General features: G+C 47.1%; 1 protein-coding gene across 1 annotated transcript in view; it reads right to left on the bottom strand.

Annotated features, from left to right (window-relative positions):
* The window catches only part of LGR6 (leucine rich repeat containing G protein-coupled receptor 6), a 483208-nt gene that overhangs the window by 217642 nt on the left and 242884 nt on the right, over positions 1 to 22682 (bottom strand). Inside the window, exon 4 of the mRNA XM_086923128.1 lies at positions 10984 to 11055. Within this exon, the coding sequence (XP_086779254.1) occupies positions 10984 to 11055 (72 nt within the window). The remainder of the gene's footprint in view (positions 1 to 10983; positions 11056 to 22682) is intronic.

Genomic DNA, 22682 nt, shown 5'->3' with positions numbered 1-22682 from the left:
GTGCCCTGCCAAAGCCTTACCTCACCTCTGGATTAAATAAACAGGAACCCGATCCTACCTTTTCAACACATTGCAAGTATCACTCCTGGCAGCGTACACCTGCTCCAGCCCTCTGTACCTGGCCTAGGCTTCTGGAGGGGTGTTGGAGAGCAGCAAGGCGGCATGTGATGCCGGGAGGAGAGTGGAGTGGTGGGGAGCCAGCTGCAGAGGGGCACTTCAAAGGGATGGTTAGGGCAACTCGGGGGCAGAGGGGAGGGGTAGGGCTGATTCTGAGAAACCAATAGCCCACAAATAGGTTGTAATGTGCATTTCATAAGAGGCAGAGTATGCCTCAAATGTGGGAACGGGGCCAGGCCTGCGAAGGTATCAGCAAGATCTGCGTGAATCATTCACCAGCCTCCTTCAAACAGAGACCGTGTTTGTTCTTTGCTAAATAGGCTCATTCATTTCCAGATTGATACAAAGGCAGCTAGGTGTAATTTCCTTATCGTACACGGGAGCTCTAATCTCTCATTGACAAGGATGTCTGTTGCGAGCCTGTGATTGCCATCACTGAACTTTAGACTGCCAAACAGTCACTGCTGTCCGAGGTGCTACTCCTTTGAAATGCCCCGCGAGGCCCTTGCTGGGGCAGCATCAAACCCTAGCGCAGAGAACCCAGCCTCTGGCAAGGCGACATCCCCATCAGGCAAGGTCACATCAACATCAGGCAAGGTGACATCAACATCGGGCAAGGTGACAGCAGCATCGGGTAAGGTGACATCACCATGGGACAAGATGACATCACTGTCGGGCAAAGTGACATCACCATTGGGCAAAGTAACATCACCATTGGGCAAAGTGATATCAGCATTGGGCAAGGTGACATCAGCATCGCGCAAGGTGACATCAGCATCGGGCAAGGTGACATCACAATCACTGAAAGAAGTCTGGTTGGGTTTAATGTGACTGGTGATGACACAAAGCCAGGCCCACAGGAGGACCCTGACGATCCCACTGCCAGTGAACCATTCGATTGCTCTACTAACCCTCTACGTCCTACCGCAACCACAACATAAATAACAATGACAACAAGATGACAATATCGGGTTCTTCTTGCATTCGAGAACTTGTCACAACCTGGGGATCGACTTTCCATAGTACAGCAAGCCTGTCTTCTTGGTTTATTGGTGTTTGATACTGTGTGGGCATTTGTTTCCTCAAATAAATAATGTGGTTCAACTCGCTGTCTACCATCTGATTAACCTGAATATCAGTCACCAGCCACTTCCATTATAATTTTTTAGACGGGGACCCTGAGGGTCGGCCGAGCAAGGGGGAGAGGCCTCCTGGCGAGGGCCCTCTCCTTAGATCGTACAGACGAGCAACCACCCCCCCACAGATGGACGCCACACAAAGATAGGTTCTTAACACTTTTATCGATATTCTTAGGCAGGTTAAACTTGACGATACAGCAGGACCAGGATACGGTGATCCCTTCAATTCTAGTCTCTGGGGGAAAAGGGGTAGCGGGACAGTCTCGGTACCGGTCAGGTACAGGGGTATCTGGCGGATAGCTCGCAATCCTCCAGCTGGAGGGTTCTCAAGTAGGGGCCGCGGCAGCGCCAGCAGGCCTTCAAGGATGGTTCACGAAGATGAGCCGCGGCAGCGCCAGCAGGCCTTCAAGGATGGTTCACGAGGATGGGCCGCGGCAGCGCCAGCAGGCCTTCAAGGATAGTTCACGAGGATGAGCCGCGGCAGCGCCAGCAGGCCTTCAAGGATGGTTCGCGAAGATGAGCCGCGGCAGCGCCAGCAGGCCTTCAAGGATGGTTCACGAAGAGGAGCCGCGGCAGCGCCAGCAGGCCTTCCAGGATAGTTCACGAAGAGGAGCCGCGGCAGCGCCAGCAGGCCTCCAAGGATGAGTTCGTCTAGGTGTCTCTCGACTCCAGGATACAACTGCCTTCCTGCTCTGGAGCTACCCCAGTTATAGGTCTGGCGTCCTTTGATGTCCGGACCCTCGCACTTGGAAGTCGGGGGGTCCGGGATGAGGGAGTCCAGACACCCAGCAGGGGGGTGGAGCCAGCGCCCAGGGAGGCTGGGGGCGATCGAAACCAGGCGGAGGGGAGCCATCGACACTCCTTCTCCCATTGACTCGCCAAGTGGTCTCTTTACCCCCTGGGTGGATGGTGGTGCCTCGATGTCGGGGCTTGGCTGGGCCTGAGGCGGAGGTCGACCCGAGGCCACGAGGCCTGGTCATGGAGGGTCCAAAATGGCGTCTTAGCCGGGGACAGTGGTTCGGGAGGGGGCCCGGGCCAGCCGAGAAGGTTGCGGCTGCGAGTCTGGGTTCCGTCGGGGAAGAGCTGGGGGTGACCCGGACGGCTGCAGATGTGGCTCTTGTCCGGGGAACAGGGTAGCATGAGTCCGGGACCCGCCATGCGGGGAGGGGTCGGGCCATGCCACGAGGCTGGTCCAACATAATTCATCACTAAACAATACATTGTTCTGTCCTAACCAGCCCAAACGTGACTCCCCTATAAACAACCAAGTACAACGCCAAGATGTCACCTTGACTCCTATCAATGAGAGTTCCAAACTATGAAGGATGCTCAGACAATGAAAGCGCCAGAGGACCACAAAATCTGCAGTAAAGCGCTTTACAAATACATGTCTCATGACATAACATAAGAATGCAATTATTCTTTTATGTAATATTGGAGTTTGAGAGCCCATGTTTCACTTGCGTCCCAGAGGTTCATTTATCTCACATTGGTCTCTAGGCTATCGTCGAACTGGGGCAGAAAATAGACCAGGGCATCAAAATAAAAGTGGCCTCCATCAGCAAATCGGATAGCTAAAAAAGTGTCCCACGTTTGCAGATCGGCAGTTTTGAACCAGTAAAGATACGCTGTACAAGTGTTTTGCAAGGGGTGGGAGACTATAGGCATTTGTGCTTGCTGCAGGCAATGTTTGTGGTAATATCAGGGAAATTTATAGTAAAAACCAGACCACCACATCATAAAACAGGCCCCCAAACAGGCAAGAAACTGTCCCATGCAATAAGCAGACAGACTGCCCTTCTGGCAGTGCCTGATTGTCCTATAGGCCAGTCCGACTCTGCAATGAACCTAATATGCTATTGCCCGACAATGAACCTGATTGGATGAGAAGAGTATCGAAAAAGCTGGTTCTATCTAAATGTTGGGTGGGCTACTTCTGACATTAATAAACTCTCCTGGAATGTTCGTAGAAACAATCGTCCACTCATGAGCTCAGGTCATAGAACAACAAGTCTGTACTACAGGCATGAAACTCAAACAAGCGGTTATACGAGCTCAAAGCAGAGTCAAGTGGAATATACCATTTGGAGCCCCCTGGGCAGTGCTTAATTTGATCTGGGCGCATGAAGGGGGGGGGCACTGGCACTTATTTTTCTGCTATCAAGCTCATGAGAGGTAAAAACACAGATTGGGAAGAAAGAGAAAGAAGGCAAAACCACCTCAGAGGGAGTAAGCAGGAACCTGCAAAAGTGTGATAAAGGACAGGGAGTGTCTGGTAGTGTATTAAAAGGGCAGGGGTGGATTTAAGGCTACTAGCCTTGGTATTCAGGCCACAAAGTTTAAATGTGCTGGATGTGTGCTTCTGAACAGAGCTTCTGACACCACCACTCTTTATTTTGTTTACAAATTAAGCATTGCCCCTGGGGTAACCTGCTCCATAGCTTACACAGCTTGGCTCCACAGTGTAAGAAAACCACAGACATCACTTCAATAACTGAGAAAATTGAGCAAGCTTAAGGAAGCTAAATATACGGCAATGCCCTAGCATCTATTAGGGCTTAAAACTGAAACCTACTTGCAATAACAGCCATCAAAAAGTCAGACTCAAACTGATCGTCATTTACCAAACATCAGAATAAACAAGCAAACTCCATTCTGGTGCCAGGACCCAAGGGTATTCTGGGCTGCAGCAATGGGCCTACAGCTAACTATCAATGCCACTGAGCACTAGCAACAAAATAAGTTGGGACATACTCATCGGGTGATAATCAGCAGCTATCCTTGTGAAATGCAGTCTTTATCGAGAGACAAATTAGAAAACCATGCATTTTGGACCAACAATGAGGGGGTTTTTCGTAACCTAATAAAGAACATTAGTGTGGATTTTAGAATTCGGGTCTATAACGATGGGAAGGGGTCTTCCAGATTCTCACCCTGAACCCATGACTTGTGCAGCTGCTCACAGAAGCATTGCCTATTGTCCTCCCTGCTCAGCCATAGTTTTGCCCTCCCTCCTAGCCCTGGGGTTAATCGTCTGTTATCCGCACTTATCTGAAGTTAATCCCTCTTTATTACACAGTAAGCATCTGAAAGCTTATTATCCGGTCGCTATGTCAAAACATCTCTCGAAGATCTGATAATAGCCACCGTGGCCTGTAATCTAAAAGAACCACTCACTACACCTGGTATTTTACAGCACAGCATAGCCCCACAAGGGAAAGAATAACGTAAATGTCCAGTATTGTAAAGCCCTTGGTGGCGAATAGTGGCACTCCCAGTTCTGGCAAATAATTATGGTATGGGCAATAGAGGGATTTGCCCATGGTCACATAACTATGCCAAACTGGGAAGCGGGGAATAGAATTCAGAACCTCTTGTTATACAAACCTAGTGAATCAAAATCATTTCTTGTCCAACCTAGCATAGACTAATGTGTAGATCGAGTTGGGATGAGCTGCCAGCTTCATGCAGAATGGACACCACAATGTGTAATTCTCTCAATTTGGTTTGTGGTCACTTTTGATCCGTGCAAACAAGTTATGCCATGCAACCTGACCATTTAATCATCCAACGATTTTTTAATAGTTTTTTAATAGCACAAGTTGTAAACCCACTATAACGAAGATTACAAGCAGCCACACCATCCGCAGCAATAGTGAAGCAAGGTACATCAGAATAAGGATGTGCATTTTATAAAACAAAACACATACAAACAAAAACAGAACAACTCCACTCCTACCATCTACACGGCAACCAACTCATACACTACCAGATAAAGCTTTTCTAGACTTATAGGGAAAATGTCGGCTAGAGCAATGATTAAAGGGAGCTTAAGCATTTTCCACGAGAAACAGTAAATCAAATACATAACCTCCCGTGGAAGCTACTATCACACCAGGGGCGGCTCTAGGCTCATGGCGGCCCTGGGCAGGGAGCGTAGGTAGGGGGCCCCGGAAGAGGGAGTCCAGGCGGGGTGGCCCCCCTCCCCCCCCCCCCCCCCCGGAGCTCAGGAAGGTGTTTGGAAGTGGAACAAAGCCGGAGGCCGCCAAATCCCTGCCAGGGGACACCACGCAAATATGTATCCATCCTCAGAGGATTATTATATTAAGGATATATATTGGCGTGACGGCCCCTGGGGTTTGGTGGCCCTGTGCAGGTGCACAGCTTGCACATGCCTAAGGCCGCCCCTGATCACACATCATATATGAAAAGAACAGTTCCAGTGAATCTTTTGATGAACGAACAGGGTGAAATATCGAAGGCGGGTGACCATCATCCTTGATTAAAGTGCTCTACTAGGAGGTCCCAAATATGTTAAATGTGATGCTTTCGAAGGCATTGCCTTTTCTTTCGTGTGCAAATGTGTGTTCGCAGACATGAGCCGAGGAAGTGACACTTTCTGCCAAGTTTCTAACGAGGGATGAGCTGAGTTTTGCCAATTGATAATGATATTCTGTTTAGCCAAAGACAAAGCCAACTCTATGAATTGGATGCAGCGTTCCCAGTCTTAGGACGAGAGAAGTGACCCAAAATGACAGACTTTAGAGAGCGCACAATTCCCCGCCTAGTAACCCGCAAGAGTATATCTAACACTTGAGACCAATACAGCATAATCAGCCAATACCATGACACTCATTTTAAAGAATTGGAGAATGCGGTGGCCCTAGGTTACAATCATCTGCAATAACCCTTCAAGTTACCAATGGCTTAACCAGAAAAACCCATTTGAAACAACTGCATTGTATGATTATGAGTCGGTGTGGGACAGTGCTCACAGCATTTATCAGTCATATCTCAGTGACTCACTCCCACCCCTCGGCGTCCTCCGCGTAGACCGGTACTCACGTGTACCAAAAGGCACAGTGCTTGATATCATCAAGAGTGTGCTAATGGCCACTAGTTGCCACTGCTCCAATAATCACCAGGAGGTCCAAAGAGTAAGAAGGCCACGCACCGAGCTCCATCAGCTACTGAACTGAGCAAACATCGCTTACACAGAGGGACTACGCTCTTTCCATTGTGGAGCAGAACAAATGCGCATGAGATGCCACACAGAAGAGAAGACAAGGCATGAAGACCACCTCAAGATGTATGAGATTGGATCCAACACCAGTCTCCCTCCAATCTGACCTGCTTTAGGTTGAAAGTCAATATCCTACATCATGGCCGTGTTGGGTGTTGCGGGACTGCCTCGGAGTCTTATACAATATTGAAAAAGTTACGTTGAATGATTTCTGTATAGAGACACTGACTGGTCTTCTTATCATGTGAGAGGGCCTCCTGTAGGGAATACATATTCCAGCTTCTGCTGCAGAACGGACTGCATTATTCTGATATAGATTTAATGATGTTTTTTTAATTTAACTGTCATCCTGCCAACATTAAAACTTTTTGGGGCAATGTTAAAAAGATTATGAACTCAGATGCTGGAGGAATAAGCCAAAACTTTGGTTTATATTGAGATCCTTGGAAAAGTTAACTTGTTGTCAAACAATGTGAACTGCACAGTAGAGACATCCAGAGCTGTGAAGTAAAGCTATTATAATGACCATCCTTCTGATTTTCTCCAAGTGAGATTGAGCAACCTGTGGTACTCCTCCCTCCATCTTGGAAACCTAAGACTGAAAAAACTGATTGCCCAGAACTGGAGTGTAGGCAAGACATAGGACCTGATCCACAAAGTAAATATATTTACATGTGTATTTACTCACCTGTATATTTACCACAACACTGAGGTATAATTCTACACGTTTTTGCTCTTTGCCTTTTCTGAGTGCATATTCACACCTAAGTGTAGACTTACATGTCTCCACGTCCTATAATGAGGGTGTGTGGCCTCTTACTATAGAATAATTTATGACTCTAAATTTACTGCAAGTAAGTTTACAACCATTTTTTATGTTTCATGCACTTGATGGACATGTCCACCACCAGGCATGCAGGACAGAGAATCTGTATGTGGAGGGCACCAATCCGCAAGTGGAAAATGCTAAAACATTGGGCAAAGGGAATTAATGATTCATGGAGTGGATCGTGACATGATATACTAACAACATGAGATGTTACAGTGTGTGCCGAAATACGTTTGTATACTATGTGACTGATTCAACTTTGTTCCTATGTAAGAGTGATAGAGTGATTATGAAAAGGAAGTATAAAAGTAATAAGTAGAGCAAGGGCATGTTTGACAGCGATATTATGGTAGTGAAACATTTTTGTTTAGTATGGTACATGTGGACAGTGTACTGGTTCACCTTTTAAATATGCAAACATATAAATGTGTGGAGCATGACTTACTGCAAGGGTTGGTTGATGTGCTTTTGAGCCTGTTTTGTCCCTATGGGTGATATAGTAACTTTAGAAGTGCGTTTTATGAATAGCAATTGTATTACTCATTTGTGGGTGTGTCTTTGTATTATTATGTCCTTTCCTAAATCCCTCCTTAAATTTCCATACAACCCTCTTATATGTATAGCCCATTTTGAAGGTTCTCCCCCTTGTCCGTACCACTTTTAGTACAAAAATGTATACATGCGAAGATCTCTGCACATGTGGGACAGAGATAGGAGAGGCGGGGGCCTCCGGATTTTGGTTTGTGAACTGAAGATACTGGTACAGCACTACTTTAGGTACTATGAAAGGCATTTTTTCAATAGTCCCCATATTGTCTTCATTTTTTGCTGGGATCCTGCCTCTGTTTTGGCAAAGAATTTCTTGTGTCTGATTTTTTTTCTGTTCTAGCCAACTTCCCTGTAATACCCGAGCCTTACTTGCTGTGGCCCTAAATGCTTACTAGCCATCTTAGAGTCTCGCAGCATTGCAACAAAGCCACTAATTAGCCCTGTGATTTTGGCGCTGTTTAAAAGATCTGTGTACAAAGCCGTCTCATTAATATGCACAATGTCAGATCCCGATGTATACCATATTGTGCCAATCTGCGTATGTAGGGACTGAGACCTGCGAGGCATAACAGACCTTCCTGCATGCTTTTACTTTCTCAGTGCACTCGCAGGTGACCACTTTAACCAAAAGGAGAAAGAAGTCATAAAGCCACATGCATTGGCACAGTGCTAAAGCACCATTAACAGAAATGTGTGGGGCTCTAAGCAGCTGTCCACAGAATCACATTCTGCTCCCTCTGATAAAGGCAATACACAAACCCACAGTGGTAGCTGTCCATGACACTTTACCATTTGCGAATGGTTGCCTCCGACTGCCTCCAACTCTTCAACAGTTTCTGGTCATAGAAGCAGTCACAAAGCATTGAAACATTCATCTGCAAGTCACAACCGCCATACCTCTGAAACCAACAGAGACCAACTGTGGAGTGCCAGAGGGCTCCTCTCTCAGCCTCACCCTCTTCAAGGTCTACAATGCCCCTCTCGCAACCTTCATCAGGAACCACAGGCTCAACATCATCTCCTACGTCGATGGCACACAGCTGATCATCTCCCTCACCAATGAACCCAACGTCACCAGGCATAACGTCCAAGAAGGGATGAAAGCCGTCGCCACCTGGATAAAGGACAGCTGTCTTAAGCTCAACTAAGACAAGATGGAAGTACTCATCTTGGGACCCAGCCCCTCCTATGGAATGATACCTGGTGGTCCACTGTACTAGGAACTCCCCCCACCCCAATGGACCACGCACAAAAGCTCAGCATCGTACTAGACACATCGCTCACTATGGACCGCCAGATCAACTCAGTATCCTCGGCCTGTTTCAATACCCTCTGCCTGCTGCAAAAGACCCTCGGATGAATCCCCACTGAATCCCGAGTTTTCTGTCACTCACAAGCTCATCATCAGCAGACTCGACTACGGCAACGCACTCTATGCCGTTTTTACCCAGAAAAACCTCAGCAAGCTCCAGAATGTCCAGAACGCCGCAGCCAGATTGGTCCTCGAACACCCCCGGCACAGCCACATCACTCAACACCTCTGCGAACTCGACTGGCTCCCGGCAGATGGAAGTCTAACCTTCAAAATCCACACCCATGCTTACAATGCCCTCCACAACGCCAGACCAGCATACCTGAACAGACGCCTTTCCTTCCACGCACCCATAAGACACCTCTGCTCCACCCAGCTCACCTTGACCACCGTCCCATGGATCCGCAAGACCAGAACCGGAGGAAAGTCCTTCTCTTTCCTCGCAGCCAAGGCCTGGAACACCCTGCCCCGCGACCTCAGACTATCTCCCACCATTCCCCCAGTTCAGGAAGGACCTCAAGACCTGGCTCTTCCAATGACTCCAGCACTAAGACTGATCTGCTCCCCACCTCCCCCCAGCACCTTGAGACTCTCACGGGTGAGTAGTTGTGCTTTATCAACCCTTGATTGATTGATTGCTTGACTGATTTACAAGTACAGGGACCTGGGTGCTGGGCATTGGCTAGATGTTACCTTTTCCTCGAAACTTGCTTGGGTTTGCAAAACATTCACTGTTATACAAAACGGCTACTGCAAAGCACATTTGTGCACAGTAACTAGTGCTTTTGCAGTCAAAAGGCAACAAATTGTTCCTTCGGTGCCCTCTCCGTATTCAAGGTCTGTTGTACATTTGGCCTGGGATGCCTTCTGCAATATTGTTCAGTAAATATAACTTTAATGGTTTATTGGACCACATAAACTCTCCCAATATTTTCTTGTCTAACAGAGCAGGTCGACAGCAGCCTTGCTTCTCTGATTCCTTGCTGACAATGTACCCCGGAGAGTCTTACAGCATTGCACCGTCAATAGGATTTAGTCATACATTTTCACTCCTTCATACATACAAATCCATGTTGCTGTTTCTATGCTCCATAGTACTTTGGTAAATGCTAGTTCATTTTAATGTTACACCGGCGTAGTTCCTGCAATTGATAGCGGTGGGTTGGGAGTAGTCGAAAATAATGGTGTGTTTGTTTTCAAAATGCAGCCAATAGGAGTGAGGAATAGAAACATGGTGTCCTCCATGGCATGACGTCTTCTGGTAACCTAAGCTTAAACAGGTTATTCATACTGGTGCTAATCCGTGGAACAGTACATGTCGCAGAACTGTCAAAATGAAATAGCACGGTTGGAGGAAGGCCCTGGTGATGGCAGTAGGGCTTTGGAGCACGTACTGGAAAATAAATATTGAGGTAGGTTCCGGTAAAGTTGAGGGAGGTTGGAGCAAATGCTAACCATAACAACAACAATGCTACCTCCTTAAGTGCATGTAAAGCAAACGTTGCATTATTGGAAAAATATAATACATAAATCACTTGATGTTAATGGAGCAAGTCTTGGCAAAGCTCTTATAGTCTTGCACAAGGTGAGGGGAGACACACCTACGTAGAGCCACACCTTCACTCCACACAGCACAAATAAAAACAGATTAAACTCCTACAATATGCTTGAGAGCTTGCAAATACACATTGAGTCAGAAGAGTGGCAAGTCTCCATATCCAGATGGAAACATGGTTTGCGTGAGGATTTTCAGATCCCTCTAGCACTCCCTATGCCAGATAGTTTCTTTATTGGGTGCCTATGTTGCAGAAACCGGTGCCGTGGATGGTCTGCCCTTGTGAGTTGTGCTTCTTGTTACTTAATATGTGTCTCTTGGTCCACGACAAAATCTTTCAGGCTCATTTTCAAAAAACAAAATATACCACGCTTTACGACCCAACATCTCTGATTAATATGTTGACATTTATATGCAATGGCCATAGGGCATGCCCTATGCCGTGTCATACGAACTTACAGAGACTGGAGATTTGGAAGGTCCCACAGGGCTTCGGAGGGGATTCGCCACAGCTGATTGTTCTGAAGCATCCTTGAAATTTAAGCCAAATAGAAATACTTAGTTAACAAATAATAGATAATATAAAGGAAGAAATTAAGGATGAAGTACCGAATATAGCAAATAGATTGACAAAACTAAAGAAAACAAAATTGAATTTGTTTACTGAAACTGATTTGATAATATCTCCTAATACAACAAACCCATGATGTCATTGCCCGTTTTCTAATGATCCAATTGTCTTTTAATACATGTCCTTGCTATGCTCCGACTACTTCAAAAAGATTTTTCGTTGGTCAAGAGTAAAACTTACAAATATGTGGTTTTTTTATTTAATTCAAACTCAGTTCACTAATATATTAGGGGTAACAGGAATCATATCTCTTACCCTGTAACCCTAGTAACATCATATGATTTAAAACTAGATAAAGCTTGAACCTTAAGATGAAACTTTTAAGACTTATTAAACAATCGTTAATAAAAATTGACGATGTAGAACCACAATAAACAAATGCCTAAACAGCTAGGAAAACAGTTGTTCTTTCGCACTGATTAAATCACGGTGGTTGTAAAGGATCTCTCTGGGTGTTGAGTATGTAGAGACCTCAACACTCCCGATTCCATGCATCAGTAGCTGATTCTGTTTTTTGGGACTTGGTCACTTAATGTTTTGTATTTTGAATGGCATACAGAGTACACCATTTGCTATGATGTAATAACACATTTGGCTGGGTGATCTTCTCAGGCATGGAATCGGGAAACAAGCAAACCCTGCCTCAGGGCTCTATAGGTCAACCATTTCCTTGAATCTTGTTTGTTTATGAATTTGAGGGGCTTGGGAAAGTAAGCACCTAAAAGGAAGAGAAGGTTAATCTGTCAGTGGATGATAGTGGGCACACACGTATTATGCTATAATCAAGTTGAATGCTCTGAAACAAGAAAAGGTGAGCCAGGAGAAACACCTGAAGAGGGAGACATGTACGATTTTGTTTACATTTCTCTCCTCTTCCCCAATTTTCAACTTTTCTCCATTGTGTTGTGTAAGGGCGTTTGCTGAGTACTGATCTGCAAGCAAATGATAAATACATCAAGGACATTGTATTGACAGGGCACTCCAGATCCAATAAAATTATAATAACGCAGTTATTGTCGTTTTAGGTTTCCACTTCCCACTGCTTAAAAGCAGTCGGGCCACGCTCCTCCGGTATGGCCCTAGTGAGAAAGTCTGTCGTTCTTCCATGCCTTATATTTAAAGTAGCAGGTATACCACGTTTTATTGTCAGGCATTAGCTTCCATTACTAAGGAACTGTACATTTAATTAGTATTGTGTTTTGAGTAGCTCTCTTCTGGATTCAAGAAAATTATATGTGTCTGGGTTTTCGACCTTCCTTCCACCCATTTGTAAAGCGCTCTGATAACCTTTGGGTTCTTGTTCGCGCTATATAAAACTTTATAAATAAATAAATAAATAAATAAATAAATTAAGCCTACACTAACATTTCTGAAAACAAAACTCAGTACCTACTGCATACAGAGCTGATCCCTCGCAAATTTGGCTTCAACAACTGGAGGGACTACAGACGATAGAGGCCCAGCTGTGAGAAGACAGAAAGTCAGGAGAGACCACTTTCCTGACACCTAACCACAAGAATGCGAGTCGTAAGGTCAGGCTACGTTAAAGATTAACCCCAAATTAGATGTAATTAATTGCACTCCATGGGCGACTCCTGTTGGGAACTACAGCTCTGGGTTCTGCAAGCCGAAAAACGTAGGGGCATATGTACAAGGAGTTAATGCTGCATTAGCTGCACTTTTCTGATGGGTTTGCAGTGAGATTTTTATCACCTTATGTAAAAGCTGCCACTAACCTCTGTTAGCGCCAGTATTCCGGCAAAAAAGTCCATTATAAAGATCGCCACTTCTGTTAGCGATAATGACATGCAAGGGAGGCGTTTCCGTGCAAAAACGGCCCCTAACCCCACATAGTGATATTTACAAGGGGATTTCTTAAGTTTGGAGGACCAAAAAAACTGCCTCTAACTGCAGTTAGAGGCAGTTTTTTAAGACCAGAAAACAGGTGGTCTTAAAAATTGAGACAACCCTTGGGGCCTCATTTCAGCAGATTTTGTTGCTGGACCGCGCTGCAAGCAATGTTGCTGTGCTGCCCTGCGACAAAACTACAGGGCAGGACTGCACACCATTAATAAGATAGTGCGCATTCCTAGGCTTCACTCATGAAAAGTGTTGCAGCGCTGCGACAAGACAGCGTTGCAACACTTTTCACTACCCCCTTCTTGCGACACCACAGATACGCTGTATTTACTGGACAGCGCTCCATGACGCAAGTAATGACAGAGATATCTAGAATCCTGACATATCTGGCTGCGCTAAAGTCATCTATTGCTGCAGTCGCATCACAACCATGACGCAAGTCCAGCAATGCTTGGGGCCAGCCTATCCCTGTGTCACCCTTATCATGCAGGCGTAAGGTACTCACACAATGCCGTTCTTGAGGGGTGCCCGGGTGTCGGCGCAGTTGGAGATCCATCGATGTTGGTTGTGTGCTGCAGTGTCATATTCTGTAAGAGTTGGTGGAGTGGTGGTGCTGAGGGAGTTGACGAGACGTACTTCATTGGCCTTGATCCAGCTGCAAGAGGGACGATGATGGTGGTTGTGTACGGTGGGCATGGTGAAGCCATGATGTATACAATGATGGTCGGTCCAGGAGAGTCCGGTGGTGTGGCTGTAGTTGAAGGGCCCGATGGCGGAGGAGACGTGCTCGACAGTGTGTCCTGCTACGTGGCTTGCTGCGATGACTAGCTGCTTGAGTCTGATGTTGGGGAGCTACCCCAGGAGGGGGTAGTGTTCTGGTCACTGGGGTTGTCCAGGTGGAGGTTGAGGTCACCGAGTTGGATGTCGTCAGTGGATGGGAGAGCCTGGTGTGCAATGAGGTCTACAATGGTATTGGAGAAGGGGTGTCCATGGCCTGGGGGGCCTGAAGATGGGGGTGCCGAAGGGGATGGGGGTGGGGTTGGTCAGGATCTGGAAGCTGAGGTGTTCCATGGTCACCATTGGGTCATTAGAGTGCATGGTCAGTCGGAGTGTGCTTCTGTCGGTGATGGCAATGCCTTCACCTGGACGGTTGGGTCGTCCTTGCGGGTGATTTAGTAGGCGCCAGTGAGATGTTGGTCCTGGCAGGCGATGGGGCATCCAGGATTGATGGTGAGGCAGGTGCTGGCGCTGTAGGGGTGGAGTGTCCGAGAGGAAGGGTCCTTGGTGCTGAGTGCGGTCCGGGGGCAGTGAAGGACTGGGTTTTAGAACCCAGCGGCATCAGGGAGAACGCCCGATGCCTTCGAGTTCCCCTGTCTTGGCAAACAGAGACACAGGATACTTCTTGATGACTTCAAAGACCAAAGTTTATTGGCTGCAACCAGGAACAGAGATCTACGAAGCACACACGGGTGGTTTGCTAGAGACTGCACAAATTCAATGAGCGGAGCATGGTCCTTTATGCCAAAAATCAAGCCTCAGGCAACATTCCAAATTAACATTGGGTTCATACAAACTGACCAATGACAGTGTAACATTTTGAAAGTAGCGTATGACGACAATCCCACTTTCCGTTGTCCAGCCCACCAGAAATGACCAAGCACATTCCAGGTTTCTTGTCGGATCAGGCCGGACAAACCCATCATAAAACCCTCAACCCAAATCAGTGATTATGTCGTAAAGGAAGGAACAGAAACAGATTGGAAGTAAGATAGAAAGGTGGGAGCAGTGTACCATAAACTCGGGCCTGCCCTACCCTTTGATCTTTATCAGACCAGCTGCTTAACAAGGAACTGGCTCAGCGAGGACAGCCTCGGGCAAGGAGTCAGTTCGGCCAGGTCATTCAGAAGTCAGCTAAGGCATACATGTCTCAAGGACTCGTTCGGCCGCAGTCATCGGCCTATGTGAGGGCAACCATACAAAATGGCTGCTGTACACAAAATGGAACCCGAAGGTTCGAACTAAATCCTTGAATACGGAGTGTTCCCATTGATCGATTCATGCGAAAACACTCAGACACACTACACTCGTCATTTGCGGTCTGCTGACACCAAAATCGTCTATTTCCGACGACCTTTATTGAACGGGTTCGGAACCATCGAACCTCACTCACGAACCACGGAACTACAGCAGACGGATGCAGACAAGCTTGCCTATAGCCTGCCTTTGGCACGGGAGATGTCCATTACAACACATACATTACATCTTAATACCTTTAGAACACACATCCAACAACACAGGTGCCTTTACATCGCATTCCATTACAACGCATTGTGAGGTCAGTAATGGGGTATTTTTTATTTTTTGGGTGGGTATGGGTTTTGGGTGTCGGAGATAAATGTGTGGTGTATTAAGGTGTAAAATCTGAAATTTGGGGTGTGTTTTGGGGTCAATCATGAACTTTGCAGTGTGCTTTGGGGTCAAATAAGAACATTGAGGTGTGTATTTGGGTCAAATATGAAAATTGGGGTGTGCATTTAGGTGAAATATGATTTGTTAAGTGTGTTTTGAGGGCTCAAAGATGAATTTTAGGGTTTAGGGTTCGCTTTGGGGTGCAAGGGTCAGTTTTAGGGTTGCACTCACTGAAGTGGGAATAGTAATGTTTACATCTCCGCAATCCAACACCTTCCCTACTGTTGCAATATGCCTAGTATTAGTATGCATTGTAATGGAATGCTATCTAATGGTATGCGTCCTAACTCCATAGATACCTTTGGCACACCAGTGGTACCCCCGCTGTGCATGGCAGCACAGCGGCACCCATTGAGAAGTGCTGCGGGGGGGACCGGACAGCTGGGAGGTGGGAAACGCCGGAAAGAACACTGGATGCTGCGTGGTCTTGAGGCGGTGTGTGTGAACGGGTATTGTAAATATTTAAATGAGAGAAATCTTACCTCAAGGCCGGGTCCCGTGTCTTCATTGCTCCTGCTCCCCTGAGTCTGCTTCCAGGAACAGGAAGTAGGCAGCTATGCTCCCTCCCCAAAGTCAATCACAACACTGCAATGCAGCGTTGGGATTGGTCATTGTCGCCGGGATGAGGCGTTCAGCCAGGGGCTGGAGTTGTGGGCATGTTCTCCATACAGGCTGTAATGCAGCCTGCATTGCGAACAGGACAGTGCGCATGACTGCTTTGTGTGACCTGAGCGGGCCGTCCAAATAGTCACTGCTCGCTCGAGTGGGCTGCCACTCCGCCCTTGCCCTGCTCCGTGAGTGGAGCAGCCCTATGCAACGGAAACGCAGCACCATAACATCAGGGAGTTATCATCATGTGATCATTTTTCCTCTTCTGGCACTGCTTGGAAGCAGTGGGGCGAAGCTCTTCTACCATAGCGGATGAGCCGACACTCAGGGAGCGTCATCTACTGGTGCTAGGCCTGGGTGACTCGACCCTCGGGCCTCCTCCGCTAGGTGTCCCACCTTCTCCTTACCTGGACGTTGACACCTTGGCGCAATCCTCGAAACTCTCTCCAAATCTGTGACTCACCCAGCAGGAACTTCAGCCAGGTGGGATTTCACAAGGGTGGGTACAGCAGTCACCGCCAAGTCTGCTGGTGAACCACCCGATGCAGTTGATGCAGCAGGGCCCCCTTAGGCGTGAACTTGCAGGGCTCCCGCAACACAAGTTTGGCGCAGCTCAGGGGCCTCACCCTCCACAGCATCCTGCCAGCACAACCTCATCCAGCCTGTGAAGCAGAGGGGTGCTGCCCACCATTGGTAAACTTCTAAGTACACCCCGGTGTAGTGGTGGATCGTAGTATGCAATGCAGACCTCCCTATATTGGTGCGCAGGAGCCCCTCTACCATTCACAGCTCGAAGGGGCACAAGGCGGTCTTCTGACACAGGTCAGCAATGAGTCTCCATGCGACCAACCAGACTTCACCACAAGGTACGGACGATCGCCGCGCCTCAATGTCTACCGCCATGGCTCATCGACTCCACAGCTCCTCTGCAATCCCACTCCAGGCTCCAGACGCAGGTCCAGCGAGGCATCCAGGCTCCAGATGCAGGCCAAGCAACTCATCCAGGCTCCAGGCGCAGGTCCAGCAACCCATCCAGGCTCCAGGCGGAGGTCAAGCAAGGCATCCAGGCTCCAGATGCAGGCCCAGCAATGCATCCAGGCGCAGGTCCAGCAACGCATCCAAGCTCCAGGCGGAGGTCCAGCGAGGCATCCAGGCTCTCATTCTCGTCATCCTGGATGTTGGGTGGCTTGAGGGGGTTATTGATGTGTGCTGCATTTGGCCCTGGCTGCTCCATTCTGCATTTCATAGTTTTTTTGTGCCTATTTTCTATTGTAGGTCGACTGATAGGCTACTTTTTCCATTAGAGGCAAGAAAAACATGTTGGGCTGACTAACGTGCCTTTTTTTGCCGCTAATGGGCCTTTAGTTGGTTTTTGGCAGTTAACGCCGGAATTCCTATCGCCATCATGGTAATGTTAGCAGCAGTTTTTACCGCTGATTCCTGAAGCTATAGCCATGTAGCGATGTCTTGTACATATGTTGCTAACAAAGCAATAGTTTTCCGTGGTACACGGCGATAAAAAAACTACTGCTAACTAGCGTTAGCGATAGTTATCGCCAATTCTTGTACATATGCCCCATAGGTTCCTCTTTTCAACAAGGTCACTAGATCAGATAGCAAGGCATGTGTTTATCCTGCCTCTATTTTGTGTACCCGCACATATTTCATTATCTGAGCTTTTCTTTTATATGATTCACTCATTGCTCTTGGTAAGCAAATCTGTCATCAATAAGCCTTAAATCTGAACAGTTTTTCTTTATTGTGGAGTAATCCACTTTAAGCCTTGGTTCGAGCAAGTGTGTGTAATTATACGAAACTGGTGTAAACACAGAACACTTCTCCCTTGTTGATGCTCATTATAGGAAGCAGGCCTTCTTGAGTCCGTGACCTCGAGAGTTGAATGTATTTTATTGCAGACAATGGCTGGCGGCTCCTCCATTGGGGCGGAGGCGCGTCGCCCCACTTCCCCCAAGAGCCACAGAGATGAAAAATAAAATAGTAATACATTGCCATTTTTTTTTCATCATCCTGTCCTGAACTGAGCGTCAGGTCTGGGAGGGGCCTGCTGAGTGACAGGAGTGAGGAGTGTTGGGCAGAGTGCTGCCTTTGCACTGTTTAAAGTGTGCATATCCCTTTGGCCGGACTTCTTGGGACAGCCAGCCAGACATCCGCACTTTAAATCTCTCAACCCAGCTGTCTTAAGACAGCTAGATTGAGAGCAAGTGCAGGCACCCAGTACCCTCAGGAGCGCTGACAGAGGCCACTCCCACCAACCAGGTCAATGCTCACTTGTGTGATAACAGCACGTGAGCAGGCCAGGATTGGTTTAGAGAGTTTGCTGCGTCCTGCAATGGAGTACCAGCAGAAGAGGTCAGAGTGAAGACGATGTCATCCGTCATGATGCGGTAAGTGTTTTTCTTTTGTTGTAAATTTTGTTTGCCCACCTCAGTAGACGCCAGCTGCCACTGTCAGAAAACACTAAAATGCATATAGAATGGGAGGGCATGGACCACAACAGAGTCAAAAGGGGAAGAATGCACGCAAAGGCAAAGGCAAAGGCAAATGAATGGAATATTGAGAGCAATTTGACATCAAGCTCCCACAAAGAGTGCTTTGCAGGATGAACCACTGCAGATCCTGGAGGTGGAGGTGTGCAAACTCCCCAAAAGTACCTACCACTAAACTGGTGCATGATGGAGATTTGCAGTTTAAGAACACTTTGGATCACTAGCTCCAATGGATGAGGACAGTGTGTTGTTTAGGGACCTCTCTGCCGTGTACTTAGAAAAGGAAGGGACATTGCCAGTTTCTTTTCCAACCTGTAGAGCGCAATAACAGATGGAGACAAGGCAGACCCTCCGAGAGGGCTCACCTGTGGAAGCATTTGGAGGACATGCAGAATGCACAAAGAAATTAACCCTGCTTGAACACATAGAAGGCAAACAAGTTGAACAAGTTAGTGCTGAGTATGGCAGTAAAGGAACACGAGCAGCAGCTCACCTGCTACAACATATTTTCATGAAGTGGGAATCCTGATCCTTAAGAAAGCACTGGATGCCCACTGGAGGGTGAGGCAGATGCAAGCTACACCCGCCCTCATGTGGCCTTAACAGCATGGCACTTGCCGCACTGTGAGTGTATCTGCAAGAGACCGTTCTTTAGAAGGAGCTAGTGACATCCCCACGGGGGGTGTAGCCTGGGAGGTCTGAAGCAGCCTCATCACGTCAAAAAAAGTAAATCTTATAACATGATACAAGTCCTCAGTCATCACCAGCCAGACTCTGGCCAGTACCTCAACTGCAAAGCTTTGTCATTATTATTTGGGCACCTTTCTGTGAGACTGGTCTGGTCTCTCTATGAAGCTTGCAGGGTTTGGAGGAAATCTACAACTGGAACTGTACATTGACAGTGATTGGTAAGAAACTAGTGCACTGCCCTTTATTTTATGTTCCCTGCTTCCTCACAGGCTGCTCTACCATGCTGGTATTCCTAAGGCTGGCTCCTCCCCCCCCCCCCATGCCCTTCACAACGAGTTCCTTGTGAGGGCCTTGAGGTTGTACCAAACCTTCAGGACAGTAAGCACTGTCTACAGGTCCTACAAATAGCAGATTACTTAGGTGGACTGACTCACTGGAACAGGTGTCACTTTTCTTCATTCACCTTATTTCCACTGATGAGTTACGCAGGATGAAAGCCAGATAGGCCTGTGCAACAGTGACCCCTGTGGCTGAGGGTGCAAATCCATTCTTGTCCATGGCTGGGAAGCTGACTGTACATGGACCTGTGGATGAGCATACTGAACGAGGCCGTCTTTGCTAAAAGTCAGGCTTAAAGTAGAACTGCAAACAAATGGAAGAGTATGCATCCTCTTCCCCGAACCACTCAGTCAGTCAATATCATGCTGTGACTGACCAACAGGCCAATCGCTACAGTTGCCAATTTTCCTATCTCTCAGATGCAGCAGAGGTTGGCTTTTCTATCTCTGAGTAAGACATGTCATCAACCTTCTTGCGTTGAGCCAGAAATCCTAGAGATTGCACCAGTTCATTTGCGAGGAAGCTCTAAATCATTAAGGTCAGACAAACTGCAGAGAACACTATCCAAACAAAGCAGTATGCTCAAAGTAAAAGCGCCAACCTCTCAGTGTCTGATGCCTAAAAGCTAGTTTGAACTGCCTTCTCTGACACTGACACTAAATTCAGCAAACACCTTTTGGCGTTATAAACCGTGACTTTGGGATCTGGAAAAAGAAGCACAGGAAGCCAACTGTAGGGAAACTGGGATCACGACATACTAGGGTCAGTGTCACAGCTCTTCACCCACAGCAGCGAGAAAGCATAACTTTTGCCGCTGGCTGCTCCAGCACTGCATCTTCTTGTGTCGCCTCTCCTTTTCCTGATAGCTGGTCTCAGCAGCCCCTGGGACAGACTCCTTGTCCAATCTCGACAATTGGTCTGAGCAGGCAGAAAAGATGCCAGGCTCAGACCAGGGAGTCTGTGGGATTTCTCCATCCTGGCTGCTCAATGAAGCTATGCTGGAGAAAACCTAAGTGCGTATGTGTGCGTGCACGTCACACTCCTCCTCCCCCTCCCATACCTCGGCCCCGGCCCCTCCCAACAGCGCTGGCTAAGAGCCGGCTAATGTATATTGAAACGATGCAAGAACATTGTTTTAATTTACATTTGCTGGCTCTGAGCCAGGTAGTGGGGCGACGCTCCTCCACCATTGCGGAGGAGCCGCCACTTGTTCACCCAGGTCACCAAGTTACTGCATACCAAAACACAAAGGCAAGTCATGGCCAAAGGTCTAATTCAAGAATACTTTGTGACAACGCGAAAAAGATCAGCTGGGGCACCATAAAGAAACTTGCCCCGGACAGGAAGAAGTGCTGATCCTTCGTTTCTTCCCTACATGCCAGTCGGCATTACAGGCAGTAAGTAGTAAAAGAACTTATTCACTTTGGTGTACATTTATTTATTGGTGAGAGCTATGCTGATGCCCGAACAGCACTTCAGTGTGCCAAGCAACAAAGGGCCTTATTTAGATTCCAGGATACTCAATCACAAACTTGGAGTAAATCTAGTATTACAAGTGCATTATTATAACCTGTGGCACTTGTAATAAGGTGGACAGGATGTACATCACGAGTTGACGATGTATCCGGTCTGTCAAACTCTAAATAAGGCCTAAAGTGGCAAAGGCAACAAACAGCGTAAACAGAAGCAGTAAAAAAAATATAAAATTGTACAGGAAATTTTTATGTATTTTCCAACCTGCCGTTAAAATTGCAGGGAGGGTGGTGTGTCAATACCAGAAAAAGTTCAGCAGAGTCACATGCAGCTTCATGGAAATGAATTAAGAGTGATACACAAAAACGTGTAGCTTCTTGTCCCCCACCTAGTGAGAGGACGGCTGCACTCTTTGCCAGCTGTTTCTCCTTTCGAGAGACATCAAGTCAACCAATGTCCAATTTCGAACTATATACAAATACGTTTTTGGCATTTAATGTCCATAGCCTTTATTCCCTTTGACTTTCTTCTTTCCTGACTTAGAAAGGCAGTTTATTGAGAGCTTCCTGGGGCCCAGAGGGGTCTCGCCGGGCAGGTGCAGCACAGGCAGGCCTCCATTGTTCAGCGCCATTGCTAAGAGTAAATCAAACCTTAGAAAGAAGCTGCAGGAGAGATAGGCCCCAGCCCCGGGGCTGCCGGAGCCGTAGTACAATACCTTCCCCAGCCAGGCCTCCCCTGACGGAGAGGTCCCCGGGCTCTCAGGGACAAAGCATGGGAGGAATGCGCTGCGTCCAAAGACGCTCTCGTGAAGCAGACAAAGAGGGCTGTCAGTGCACCGGGGCTCTCTTGACGCCCGAACAAAAGCTTTTCCTGTTTCACTTCACATCTGATCTCCATGTGTTTGTCTTGTGGACTTGTATGTGCACCTGGAGAAGGGTGAGAAGGCGAGAGTCGTAGATGGGGGACTGCAATGGGTGCGTGCCATGGGCATCGTTTTAGCGGCTAAGGAGGGGACACGGACAGATTTGCAATTTTCCCTTGTCCCATTAACATATATAGCGCTATCCATCCCTGAGTCTACATGTTATGTTTCCCTCCAAAATTATACCGAGGAGCAGAGGTCCTTTCTGGTGTAAGCTGCTCCTATATCACCTCTCTGAAAAAAGGAATGGACCATCCTCTCCACCACTAGTGGTGAATGTTCGCACTCAGATGAGAGTGCAATAACATAGTGTAATGTGCGCATCTGTATGCATGATAAAGTCATGGTATTTTTAAATTACATTTAGTTTAATGAAAGATACTTTACCAGAACTAAAGTTAAAGGGGTTAGTTTGTGCTGTTCACATCAAAGAGACCTCACAAAAATGTAAAGTAATTGTTTCATACAATCTATGAGACAAAACTGTGTATTTCTCATACCAGTTGTGCAGTAATGTGCAATAAGCTGGAATTCGACCCGTGGTAATAAATATGTGTAATAGTACAGATGCTCTACATAACATGTTATCTGACAATGTATATATATATATATATAACATGTTATTGGCCCATATATATCTCTCACTAAAAAAAAAAAC

The sequence above is a fragment of the Lissotriton vulgaris genome, chromosome 5 (assembly GCF_964263255.1).
Source record: "Lissotriton vulgaris chromosome 5, aLisVul1.2, whole genome shotgun sequence".
In the NCBI taxonomy this organism is placed as follows: Eukaryota; Metazoa; Chordata; class Amphibia; order Caudata; family Salamandridae; genus Lissotriton; species Lissotriton vulgaris.
The sequence above is the reverse complement of the archived record's forward strand: the minus strand, read 5'-3'. Positions and strand labels throughout refer to the sequence as shown.